General features: G+C 46.2%; 1 protein-coding gene across 1 annotated transcript in view; it reads left to right on the forward strand.

Annotated features, from left to right (window-relative positions):
- MOV10L1 (Mov10 like RNA helicase 1) overlaps positions 1-13178 on the forward strand; it is a 432265-nt gene that overhangs the window by 6006 nt on the left and 413081 nt on the right. Inside the window, exons 3-5 of the mRNA XM_063929997.1 lie at positions 4702-4771; positions 6038-6181; positions 6692-7246. Coding sequence (XP_063786067.1) covers positions 4702-4771; positions 6038-6181; positions 6692-7246 — 769 coding nt within the window. The remainder of the gene's footprint in view (positions 1-4701; positions 4772-6037; positions 6182-6691; positions 7247-13178) is intronic.

Below are 13178 nucleotides of genomic sequence, written 5' to 3' on the forward strand. Positions count from 1 at the left end.
GAGTTATTTGGGGTCGGTCTATCGGACCTGGTGGCCACTGCAACGGCTGGGAAATCCACCTTTTTACCCCAGGTCACCTCTCAGCAGAAAAAGACACCGTCTTTTCAGGCTCAGTCCTTTCGTCCCCATAAGGGCAAGCGGGCAAAAGGCCACTCATATCTGCCCCGGGGCAGAGGAAGGGGAAAAAGACTGCAGCAGGCAGCCTCTTCCCAGGAACAGAAGCCCTCCCCCGCTTCTGCCAAGTCCTCAGCATGACGCTGGGGCCTTACAAGCGGACTCAGGCACGGTGGGGGCCCGTCTCAAGAATTTCAGCGCGCAGTGGGCTCACTCGCAAGTGGACCCCTGGATCCTGCAGGTAGTATCTCAGGGGTACAAATTGGAATTCGAGACGTCTCCCCCTCGCCGGTTCCTGAAGTCTGCTTTACCAACGTCTCCCTCCGACAGGGAGGCGGTATTGGAAGCCATTCACAAGCTGTATTCCCAGCAGGTGAAAATCAAGGTACCCCTCCTATAACAGGGAAAGGGGTATTATTCCACGCTGTTTGTGGTACCGAAGCCGGATGGCTCGGTGAGACCTATTTTAAATCTGAAATCCTTGAACACTTACATACAAAGGTTCAAATTCAAGATGGAGTCACTCAGAGCAGTGATAGCGAACCTGGAAGAAGGGGACTATATGGTGTCTCTGGACATCAAGGATGCTTACCTCCATGTCCCAATTTGCCCTTCTCACCAAGGGTACCTCAGGTTTGTGGTACAGAACTGTCACTATCAGTTTCAGACGCTGCCGTTTGGATTGTCCACGGCACCCCGGGTCTTTACCAAGGTAATGGCCGAAATGATGATTCTTCTTCAAAGAAAAGGCGTCTTAAATATCCCTTACTTGGACGATCTCCTGATAAGGGCAAGGTCCAGAGAACAGTTAGAGGTCGGAGTAGCACTATCTCAAGTAGTACTACGACAGCACGGGTGGATTCTAAATATTCCAAAATCGCAGCTGATTCCGACGACACGTCTGCTGTTCCTAGGGATGATTCTGGACACAGTCCAGAAAAAGGTGTTTCTCCCGGAGGAGAAAGCCAGGGAGTTATCAGACCTAGTCAGGAACCTCCTAAAACCAGGCCAAGTGTCAGTGCATCAATGCACAAGGGTCCTGGGAAAAATGGTGGCTTCTTACGAAGCGATTCCATTCGGCAGATTCCACGCAAGAACTTTTCAGTGGGATCTGCTGGACAAATGGTCCGGATCGCATCTTCAAATGCATCAGCGGATAACCCTGTCTCCAAGGACAAGGGTGTCTCTCCTGTGGTGGTTACAGAGTGCTCATCTTCTAGAGGGCCGCAGATTCGGCATTCAGGACTGGGTCCTGGTGACCACGGATGCCAGCCTGAGAGGCTGGGGAGCAGTCACACAGGGAAGAAATTTCCAGGGCTTGTGGTCAAGCATGGAAACGTCACTTCACATAAATATCCTGGAACTAAGGGCCATTTACAATGCCCTAAGTCAGGCAAGGCCTCTGCTTCAGGGTCAGCCGGTGTTGATCCAGTCGGACAACATCACGGCAGTCGCCCACGTAAACAGACAGGGCGGCACAAGAAGCAGGAGGGCAATGACGGAAGTTGCAAGGATTCTTCGCTGGGCGGAAAATCATGTGATAGCACTGTCCGCAGTGTTCATTCCGGGAGTGGACAACTGGGAAGCAGACTTCCTCAGCAGACACGACCTCCACCCGGGGGAGTGGGGACTTCACCCAGAAGTCTTCCACATGATTGTAAACCGTTGGGAAAAACCAAAGGTGGACATGATGGCGTCCCGCCTCAACAAAAAACTGGACAGATATTGCGCCAGGTCAAGGGACCCTCAGGCAATAGCTGTGGACGCTCTGGTAACACCGTGGGTGTACCAGTCAGTGTATGTGTTCCCTCCTCTGCCTCTCATACCCAAGGTACTGAGAATCATAAGAAGGAGAGGAGTAAGGACTATACTCGTGGCTCCGGATTGGCCAAGAAGGACTTGGTACCCGGAACTTCAAGAGATGCTCACGGAAGACCCGTGGCCTCTACCTCTAAGAAAGGACCTGCTCCAGCAGGGACCCTGTCTGTTCCAAGACTTACCGCGGCTGCGTTTGACGGCATGGCGGTTGAACGCCGGATCCTGAAGGAAAAAGGCATTCCGGATGAAGTCATCCCTACCCTGATCAAAGCCAGGAAGGATGTAACTGTGCAACATTATCACCGTATTTGGCGTAAATATGTTGCGTGGTGTGAGGCCAGGAAGGCCCCTACAGAGGAATTTCAACTGGGTCGTTTCCTGCATTTCCTGCAAACAGGACTGTCTATGGGCCTAAAATTAGGGTCCATTAAGATTCAAATTTCGGCCCTGTCGATATTCTTCCAAAAAGAACTAGCTTCAGTTCCTGAAGTTCAGACGTTTGTCAAAGGGGTACTGCATATACAGCCTCCTTTTGTGCCTCCAGTGGCACCTTGGGATCTCAATGTAGTTTTGGGGTTCCTAAAATCACATTGGTTTGAACCACTCACCACTGTGGACTTAAAATATCTCACATGGAAAGTGGTAATGCTGTTAGCCCTGGCTTCAGCCAGGCGTGTCTCAGAATTGGCGGCTTTATCCTATAAAAGCCCTTACCTAATTTTTCATACGGACAGGGCAGAATTGAGGACTCGTCCTCAATTTCTCCCTAAGGTGGTTTCAGCGTTTCACTTAAACCAGCCTATTGTGGTACCTGCGGCTACTAGGGACTTGGAGGATTCCAAGTTGCTGGACGTAGTCAGGGCCCTGAAAATATGTTTCCAGGACGGCTGGAGTCAGAAAATCTGACTCGCTGTTTATCCTGTATGCACCCAACAAGCTGGGTGCTCCTGCTTCTAAGCAGACTATTGCTCGTTGGATTTGTAGTACAATTCAGCTTGCACATTCTGTGGCAGGCCTGCCACAGCCAAAATCTGTAAAAGCCCATTCCACACGGAAAGTGGGCTCATCTTGGGCGGCTGCCCGAGGGGTCTCGGCTTTACAACTTTGCTGAGCAGCTACTTGGTCAGGGGCAAACACGTTTGCTAAATTCTACAAATTTGATACCCTGGCTGAGGAGTACCTGGAGTTCTCTCATTCGGTGCTGCAGAGTCATCCGCACTCTCCCGCCCGTTTGGGAGCTTTGGTATAATCCCCATGGTCCTTTCGGAGTCCCCAGCATCCACTAGGACGTCAGAGAAAATAAGAATTTACTTACCGATAATTCTATTTCTCATAGTCCGTAGTGGATGCTGGGCGCCCATCCCAAGTGCGGATTGTCTGCAATACTTGTACATAGTTATTGTTACAAAAATCGGGTTATTATTGTTGTGAGCCATCTTTTCAGAGGCTCCTCTGTTATCATGCTGTTAACTGGGTTCAGATCACAAGTTGTACGGTGTGATTGGTGTGGCTGGTATGAGTCTTACCCGGGATTCAAAATCCTTCCTTATTGTGTACGCTCGTCCGGGCACAGTATCCTAACTGAGGCTTGGAGGAGGGTCATAGGGGGAGGAGCCAGTGCACACCAGGTAGTCCTAAAGCTTTTACTTTTGTGCCCAGTCTCCTGCGGAGCCGCTACCCCACCATGGTCCTTTCGGAGTCCCCAGCATCCACTACGGACTATGAGAAATAGAATTATCGGTAAGTAAATTCTTATTTTTTGACTATGAGTATATATAATTGGTGCATTGATATGTACATTTATACTGGCTGGTGTTTTATTGTACAGCGTGATTCAAAAGTCGCAGTACACCCTTTTGTTTCAAAAACTGGGCAGGAAATGGGAGAACTGAATGGATGAGGTGGGCTATCTTTTAGGGTTTGTACCGAACATGGGTGCCATCTTGAAATCGGACATCTTGAATCGAAGTCTGGTTTTTTTCAAATGGAAAGGGGGTCTTGTAACATGACGAACATCAGAATGTGCTGACAAGTTTATTGCTGCAAACAGATTTGAAATAGCAGTTATGGTTCAACAGTTACAACACTTTTTTTTTTTTTTTTTGGAATTACAGGCTGAACTGTTTTCCATAAAGGACAGTCATTTAATGTGTGGGCGTTTTCTTCTGCGTTGTGGACTCTTCACGAAGAATGCCAAAATCACTGTTGAGGTTGTCTTGTCAGTAGCACTTTTTGGATGACCACTCCGTGACTTGTTAGCCACAGTCCCAGGGGGTCATTCCGAGTTGATCGCTCGCTAGCTATTTTTTGCAGCACTGTGATCAGATAGTTGCCAGCTGTGGGGGAGTGTATTTTCGCTTTGCAAGTGTGGAAACGCTTGTGCAGCCGAGCGGTACAAAAACAGTTTGTGCAGTTTGAGTAGGTCTGAACTTACTCAGGCACTGCGATCACTTCAGCCTGTCCGGTCCCGGAATTGACGTCAGACACTCGCCCTGCAAACGCTTGGATTGTTCATTAAATCCATCGCCCAGCACCGATCCGCTTTGTACCCGTACGACGCGCATTGCAGTGCATACACATGCGCAGTTTTGCCGAGTTTTGACCTGATCGCAGCGCTGCAAAAAATAGTGTGCGATCAGGTCGGAATGACCCCCCCAGTTACTCGGAATTTGGAAATTAGTCACCTGACAGTGTTATGTGAAATTGGAGGTCTTTCTGGGTGCTGGTTGTTAAAATCTGCAGCTATGACACGGAAACTTTGTTCTCCAGACATCAAAATGACCTCCATTCTCTCCTCTTTTATCAAAACCATCTTCAGTTACCTGCAACAAAAAGTGTTGTAACTTTTGAACCATAACTGCTATTTCAAATCTGTTTGCAGCAATAAACTTTTCAGCAAATTCTTGTGTTTGATAAGTTACACGACCCCCTTTCCATTTGAAAAAACTGACTTAGTTTCAAGAAGGCCGATTTCAACATGGCGCCCATGTTCGGTACATACCCCAAAAGATAGCCCACCTCACCCATACCTTACTGGAGTATTCAGTTTTCCCATTTCCTGCCCAGTTTTTGAATCACCCTGTATTTGGTTTTTATTATGTGGAAATTTCAAATAAAATAGTATAAAATACTTCTGCATTTTAAAAGTCTGTTGTACATGAATCTTTTTATGTCACAAATTCCCTTTTCAAAGCCACAAATAGTACAACTTTCAAGTGTCCATTTCATCATAGATACTTTTTTCCCTTTTTGTTTATATTTTTTTAACCTAAATCTTATTTAGCTAAAAAGTCAGAAGTTTGGATTTGTAACCTTTTTAAGGACAAGTATTTGGACCAAGACCCATATTTCAACCAGCTACCAGGGGTCTGATTTAGCATTAGGAACAAATTTAGCTAAATGGCGCAATTGTACAGACTATGTTGCCTTGGAGTGTGTGCTTGTGGTGAAATTATTTGATACTACAGTATAGATCAAGGGCGTATCCCTTCTCATCTCTAAATACAGATTTTGCCATGCTCATCATGGCTACATCCGGCTGGGATGTGCACTAGTGGCGCGCCTGTGCCTAGCCACACCAGATTTCTTCTTTTGCCACTCCATACACTATGAATGGGGCGTGTGTGCTTCTAAGACCTGTGCGGGATGAACCAGGCATGAATGCGCCTAGATGTAGCCACGGCAAGTGCGGCTACATTTGTTTGCCTGCAATTCATAAACTCAGAAAGATATTTTTAATACACTGGAGGCTATATACTGATTTATCTTTTTGTTTTCACTTATTCGAAGTCCTGCTCCTGCAAACCATCTTTAAAAAAAATAAATAAAAAAAAATAGATATGTATCTATGGAAAACACAATTTGCGGTACCTGATCCACTGTAAATTCTATTGTTGGGGTTGAGGAGCCCAGGACATGTTATAGAAAATGACTAGTTGACTGAAATGGTGTGGGAAAATATCACTAAGATGTATTCAAGTAATAACAGTCAGTGTCACAAGCCTATGTAATCTGGGAAAAGGGATATATGTATGTTACAATATACAGTCAATCATATCTGATTATTCTATTTTGAAAAACAAACCTGGTTTTGATGCTTTTGCAGCCTGCCAACACCTGACGATGGGGATTTAGACAGCAAGTACTCTGCTGCTTTGATGATGAACAAAGGAGGCTTGGAAGTTTCCAGGATGACTCATTTTGGAGTAATCAAACAAGGACAGAGTAAATCTCTGCAAATTTGCATTGAGTATGTATTTTCTGTAGCGCCAGCTGTTCTCTGCATAGAAACAAGAATGATTGTGGGGGTTTTTTTTGAGGGAGGGGGCACACGTTTTGAGATTAAAATTACTAATCTATGTAATGAAAAACTACATATGAACTGTTTATAGTATTTTTTGTGTGACTTTTCTGCTTTTGTTTGTTAGAAGTATTTATTCAGACAGAAAACTAGAATGAATATTTAAACCATTAGAATGATCCATAAAAATGCACAAGCCACTACATATGGAAATGGGGCCATTTGGCTGATAAGGAAGACTGAGAACATGAAATAAAAAGGTTATATCCAATGAGTTGTTTGATGTAGGGATGCAGATAGAAAAATAGGTAAAAGTAATTTTAAAATGCATTTTTTTAATTTAAGTTTCCTATGAGCCTGGGTGTCTGTCAACAATAGCCAAGTATTTTAATGTATTACAAGCTACAGATGTAATATTGTGTTATTTTCTAATATGTTTATCGGTTTGTTTAATTTCAGGAATAAGGGAAATAACACCCATTCATTGGTAGCTTGCAAAGTTGCAGGTTTGGAAAAAGAAAATAAATTCAAGTTTGAAATGTGTACTTCAGAACTTGATGTAGATAAAGACTTATCACCCTCCTTAAAATCACCCCATCCTTCATTGAAGCCCGAGCAGATGACACAATCCTTATGTAATGTAACCAGTGATAAACAAGATGAAAACGAAAGAGCTCTGCCTTCTAATTTAATGACGTCAAATGTTAGGAATTACCGCATGGGTTGTTATATGCCTTATCTAGGATACTATTCTAAATGCTTGAGTGGTTCTGCAGGAAATTATTTATATAAGAATACTTTAGAGGGTCCTCTGGGTGTTCATCCAGTGACAGATAATCACCAGACAACATACAATGGTCATTTGACATCAGGAAAAGTCTCTGCCTACAATGGATTCAGTGACTTGAATGGCAATCATGAGAAAACGCTTCAATCGTCAAATGCTGGCTTTAGTGAAGCAATGGTGATTCCTCCTGGGGAGAAGACCTTTATTGCAATCACTTGTGAAGCAAGGTATGTTTTCAGACGTTTGTTCACAGGCTTTTATATTTTTATTTAGTTATTGACAGCTTAATTGTTGCCTCTAGGTGCCATGGTCAGCACCTCACATTTGTATGGGTACAAATGCAAGCTTTTTTCTCCTGAATGTATTTAACAATCAAGCAAAATGTTGCTGTACAGTATACAAGAAATAAGTGTAAAGGTTATTATGAATCTGTGTGTTTTATGTATTTGTGATGTGTTTGTTTCACAATGAACATTTTATTTTCTCTTACGTTCTAGAGGATCCTGGGGACTCCAAAAGGACCATGGGATATAGAGGGGATCTGCAGGAGCTTGGGCACACTGAAAAGACTTTAACTGGGTGTGAACTGGCTCCTCCCTCTATGCCCCTCCTCCAGACCTCAGACTTTGTGCCCAGGACTGACTGGACACTCACTAGGGGAGCTCTCCTGAGTTTCTCTGGAAAAGACTTTTGTTAGGTTTTTTATTTTCAGGGAGTCCTGCTGGCTACAGGCTCCCTGCAGCGAGGGACTGAGGGGAGAGAAGTCAGACCTACTTCTACTTAGTTTAAGGGCTCTGCTTCTTAGGCTACTGGACACCATTAGCTCCAGAGGGTTCGATCACTTGGTGCGCCTAGCTGCTTGTTCCCGGAGCCGCACTGTCACCCCCCTCACAGAAGACAGAAGCCGGATGAGTATGCAGAAGGCAGAAAACTTCAGGACGGCAGAAGAGTTCAGTAACGAGGTACAGCACAGCGGTAGCGCTGCGCTCCATGCTCCCACACACTTCTCCAACGGCACTCACAGGGTGCAGGGCGCTAGTGGGGGGGCGCCCTGGGCAGCTGTTACTGAGGTCTGGGAAGCCGGCAGAAGCCTTTTCGGTGCCTCTGCACCGTTTTTCAGACTCCCGCCGGCATTTTCATTTTTCAAATTTGGCGGGCTGAAGCGTGCTGGGAAGGGGCGGAGCTTAGCCGCGCGGCTCACAGGCGCCATTTATCCTCAACACGCGGCTGCAGGAGACACTGGCCCGGGACCTCCAAAGCTCCACTAAAAGTAACGGGGAGCTAATCGGGGGAGGGGGGGGGGGGGGCACAGTTTTGTGGTGCATATTATTGTCCTTTAAGCAGCGCTTTTCACATATATGCTTTGGCGGGATATATGGGCGCTGGGATGTGAGCTGGCATACTCCCTCTGTGTTTCTCCTTCCGGGCTTACTTGTGGGCCTGTCCCCTAGCTGAGGCATTTTGTGTGTGTGTGTGTGTGTGTGTCGGTGGGTCGATACTCCGTGTCGACATGTCTGAGGCTGAATGTTATTCACCGGAGGAGGTTATTGGGGGAGCAGATGCGGGTCTGGAATTGGCTCTGTCGGCACAGCCGACACCTGATTTACTCACATTGTGAAGTACAATTAATACAAATGTGGCTACTTTGTCAAAGAGGTTAGATAAATCTGAGTCACAGACAAAGGTGTGGAAAAAATCCATGGAGGATGCTTTGTCTCAGCTGCAGATCCCATCGGGCCGTTTAATCAAGTGGTAGATACTGATACCGACACGGATTCTGATTCCGAGGTCGATTTCACTGAGGTTGCTTTGCATCCACGATTAGTTAAGAGTATTCAGTACATGATTGTGGCTATAAAAGATGTTTTACGCATTTCTGATGAAGCTGCGGTGCAGGAAACAAGGATTTGCTTGTTCAAAGGGAAAAAACCTGAGGTGAAGTTTCCCCCCTCTCATGAAATGAATACTCTTTGTGAAAAGGCTTGGGAGTCGCCGGACAAGAGGTGGCAGATTCCCAAGAGGATTTACATGGCGTATCCTTTCCCCCCTGATGACAGGGAAAAATGGGAGGCGTCTCCAAATGTTGACAAAGCTCTAACTCGTTTGTCTAAGAAGGCAGCTCTCAAGGATCCGGCGGATCGCAAACTGGAGACGTCTCTGAAGTCCATTTTCACTAATACGGGTGCATTGCTCAGACCTGCTGTGGCGTCGGTATGGGTGAGTAGTGCTATTGCTAAACGGGCTGAGAATTTAGCTGCTGATATGGATACCCTTGATAAAGATAATGTTATTTTGACTCTTGGTTATATCAAGGACGCTGCAGATTACCTTAAGGATGCGGGCGAGGGATGTTGGTCTCTTGGGATCAAGAGCCAATGCCATGACGATATCGGCCAGGAGGGTGCTGTGGATCCATCAATGGAATGCTTATGCCGACTCCAAGAGAGCTATGGAAGCTTTACCCTTCAAAGGTACTGTCTTGTTTGGGGACGGCTTGGCTGACTTGGTCTCTACTGCGGGTAAGTCCTCTTTTCTTCCCTATGTTACCACACAACAGAAAAAGGCACCACATCAGCAGATGCAGTCCTTTCGTCCAAATAAATACAGGCGTGGAGAAGGTTCGTCCTTCCTCGCTTTTGGTCCTCTCGTGTCAGGCGCCCAGGACCAAAAGTCCTCCCCTGCCTCTACCAAGTCCACCGCATGACGCTGGGGCTTCCCTGGGGGAGTCCGGACCGGTGGGGGCCCGTCTGCGGATCTTCAGTCAGGTCTGGATTCAATCAGGCCTGGATCCTTGGGTAATAGAGATTGTGTCTCAGGGATACAAGCTGGAGTTTCAGGAGGTGCCCCCACACCGGTTTTTCATTTCGGCCTTACCAGTGTCTCTTCCGGACAGGGAGGTGGTGCTGGCAGCGATACAAAAGTTGTGTCAACAGAGGGTCATTGTTCCCGTTCCCCCGTCCCAACGGGGGGAGGGGTTCTACTCGAGCCTCTTTGTTGTACTGAAACCGGACGGTTCGGTCAGACCGATTCTGAATCTGAAATCCCTCAATCCATACTTGAAAGTTTTCAAGTTCAAGATGGAATCTCTTCGAGCTGTGATTGCCAGCCTAGAACGGGGGGATTTTATGGCGTCAGTCGACATAAAGGATGCCTACTTACATGTCCTGATATATCCTCCGCATCATGCCTTCCTCAGGTTTGCGATACAGGATTCTCATTACCAATTTCAGATGTTGCCGTTTGGGCTTTCCACGGCCCCGAGGATTTTCACCAAGGTCATGGCAGAAATGATGGTTCTCCTTTGCAAGCAAGGGGTTACAATTATCCCGTACTTGGACGATCTCCTGATAAAGGCGAGGTCCAGGGAACGGTTGCTGAGAAGTGTGAATTTGTCACTGTCAGTTCTGCGTCAGCACAGTTGGGTGCTAAATTTGCCAAAATCTCAGTTGATTCCGACCACTCGGCTGCCTTTTCTGGGCATGATTCTGGACACGGAGTTACGGAGAGTATTTCTTCCAGAAGAAAAAGCTCTGGAACTGCAGACGATGGTCAGGGAACTTCTGAGGCCGACAAGTGTGTCGATCCATTACTGTTCTCGGGTTCTGGGGAAAATGGTTGCGGCGTATGAAGCCATTCCATTTGGCAGGTTTCATGCCCGGGTGTTTCAGTTGCTGAGCAAATGGTCTGGGTCTTACCTGCACATGCACCGGAAGATAAGTCTATCTCCCAGGGCCAGGATTTCTCTCCTGTGGTGGCTACAAAGTTCTCACCTCCTAGGAGGGCGCCGGTTCGGTAACCAGGACTGGGTACTTCTGACAACAGATGCAAGCCTCCGAGGCTGGGGCGCAGTCACCCAAGGAAGAAATTTCCAGGGGAAATGGTCGCTCCAGGAAGCTTATCTCCACATAAATGTTCTTGAGTTAAGAGCCATTTATAACGGCCTGCTGCAAGCAAGAAGCCTTCTTCAGGGTCGACCTGTCCTGGTACAGTCTGACAACATCACAGCGGTGGCGCATATAAACAATCAAGGCGGAACAAGGAGCAGGGCGGCTATGGCGGAGGCCACAAGAATCCTTCACTGGGCGGAAAAACACGTGAGCACCCTGTCAGCAGTCTTCCTTCCGGGAGTGGACAACTGGGAAGCAGATTTCCTCAGCAGACACGATCTCCATCCGGGAGAGTGGGCTCTTCACCAAGAGGTATTTGCAGAAGTGACGAAGCGTTGGGGAATTCCGCTGATCGACATGATGGCGTCTCGCCTCAACAAGAAGCTTCCGAGGTATTGTTCCAGGTCAAGGGACCCCCAAGCCAGTGCAGTGGACGCCCTGGTGACCTCCGTGGGTGTTCCAGTCGGTGTATGTGTTCCCTCCACTTCCTCTCATTCCAAAGGTACTGGGAATCATTTGACGAGAAAGGGTTCAGGCGATTCTCGTCGTTCCAGATTGGCCAAGAAGGGCCTGGTATCCGGATCTTCAGGAATTACTTGTGGAAGATCCTTGGCTGCTTCCTCTAAGAGAGGACTTGTTATTGCAGGGACCATGCATGTTTCCAGACTTACCGCGGCTGCGTTTGACGGCATGGAAGTTGAGCGCCAAATCTTAGCTCGTAAGGGTATTCCCGGGGAGGTCATTCCCACTCTCATTAAGGCTAGGAAGGAGGTTATGGCGAAACATTATCACCGTATTTGGAGAAAGTATGTTTCGTGGTGTGAGACTAAATCGGCTCCTGCGGAAGAATTTCACTTGGGTCGGTTTCTCCATTTTTTGCAGGCAGGCGTCGATGCAGGCCTGAAATTAGGCTCCATCAAAGTGCAGATTTCAACTTTATCTATTTTCTTTCAAAAGGAATTGGCTGTCCTCCCAGAGGTTCAGACTTTTGTGAAAGGAGTGATGCATATCCATCCTCCGTTTGTGCCTCCGGTGGCACCATGGGATCTTGAGGTGGTCTTGCAGTTTCTTATGTCTTCCTGGTTTGAACCTTTGCGTAAGGTTGAGTTGAAGTTTCTCACTTGGAATGTAGTCATGCTGTTGGCTCTGGCGTCTGCCAGGCGAGTGTCGAAGTTGGCAGCCTTATCTCATAAGAGCCCGTACTTGATTTTCCATTCGGATAGGGCGGAATTGAGGACTCACTAACAAAGTGTAAAATCTGCACAGAATACAATTTGTAATAATGGTTATATAATGTTTGTTTAACCAACATTTACGCTTACTACATACATGAATTCAGCAATGGGTTGGTGGTGCTCCCGGAAAATAGTTCTGTAAACTATAACAAGGGGTGTGGTCTTTTATAAGAGAAAAAAGACAAAGGCAGCTATATATCTTTTCCAAGGCACACTTATGAAAAAATTAATTAATAAATAAGATAATGAAATATAAGAAAATTAATACTTGACTTTTATGAGATATACTTAAAAAGAGAGGGAGAAGGCAAATATAAATGAATAATTTTTCAAAGCATAATTGCTACACTTTTGAGCGATAGGATTTAGATGAGCGAATTTATCTTTATTCCCTTAGTGGTCCAGAGATTTCCTTAAATAATAAGAATTTTATTGGGAATAGGGTAACTCCGTCAGGTGATCAAGCTCCCAGAGCGAAACGTACGTCCACTTCCGGTTCCGGTGTACGAACTTCCGGTCGCACGGACCGCGGACATCGGTTCCCGGCTCCAGGTTCAGCGTCCCCTCTCCCTGGCAGGACAACTCTTACCCACAGCTGCGGGACCCTTCGGCATTCACACTGTCCACCAATGCATGGAAGCATTAAGGTTTGATGCCGTATATCCAGCAATAATAATTACTTCATTTCCATCTCCTACCAGGGGGATTGCTATTATCTAGCATAATTTCATCAAATTAACCGCTTCACATACCTTTTGTAAACATTATCCACTGGGAATATTCATTGTGACATCAATACCCCATAAACTATATTCACTGCTCACTGTGAAATCAATACCTTATAAACATTGAAAATTTTGTCTCCTCCCATGAAAGCAGGTATATCTTTAGGATTGTTGAAGTATCTTTAATTTGTGATTTTGCTAAAATATGATATAACCACAGGATATCTGCTTTTGGGAACTAATGTTTATTGGAATTTTGTGTGCTTTGTCATGGCACTAAATTATATACACCCAGAATTGGGGATTAATCCC

The sequence above is a fragment of the Pseudophryne corroboree genome, chromosome 6 (genome assembly GCF_028390025.1).
Source record: "Pseudophryne corroboree isolate aPseCor3 chromosome 6, aPseCor3.hap2, whole genome shotgun sequence".
In the NCBI taxonomy this organism is placed as follows: Eukaryota; Metazoa; Chordata; class Amphibia; order Anura; family Myobatrachidae; genus Pseudophryne; species Pseudophryne corroboree.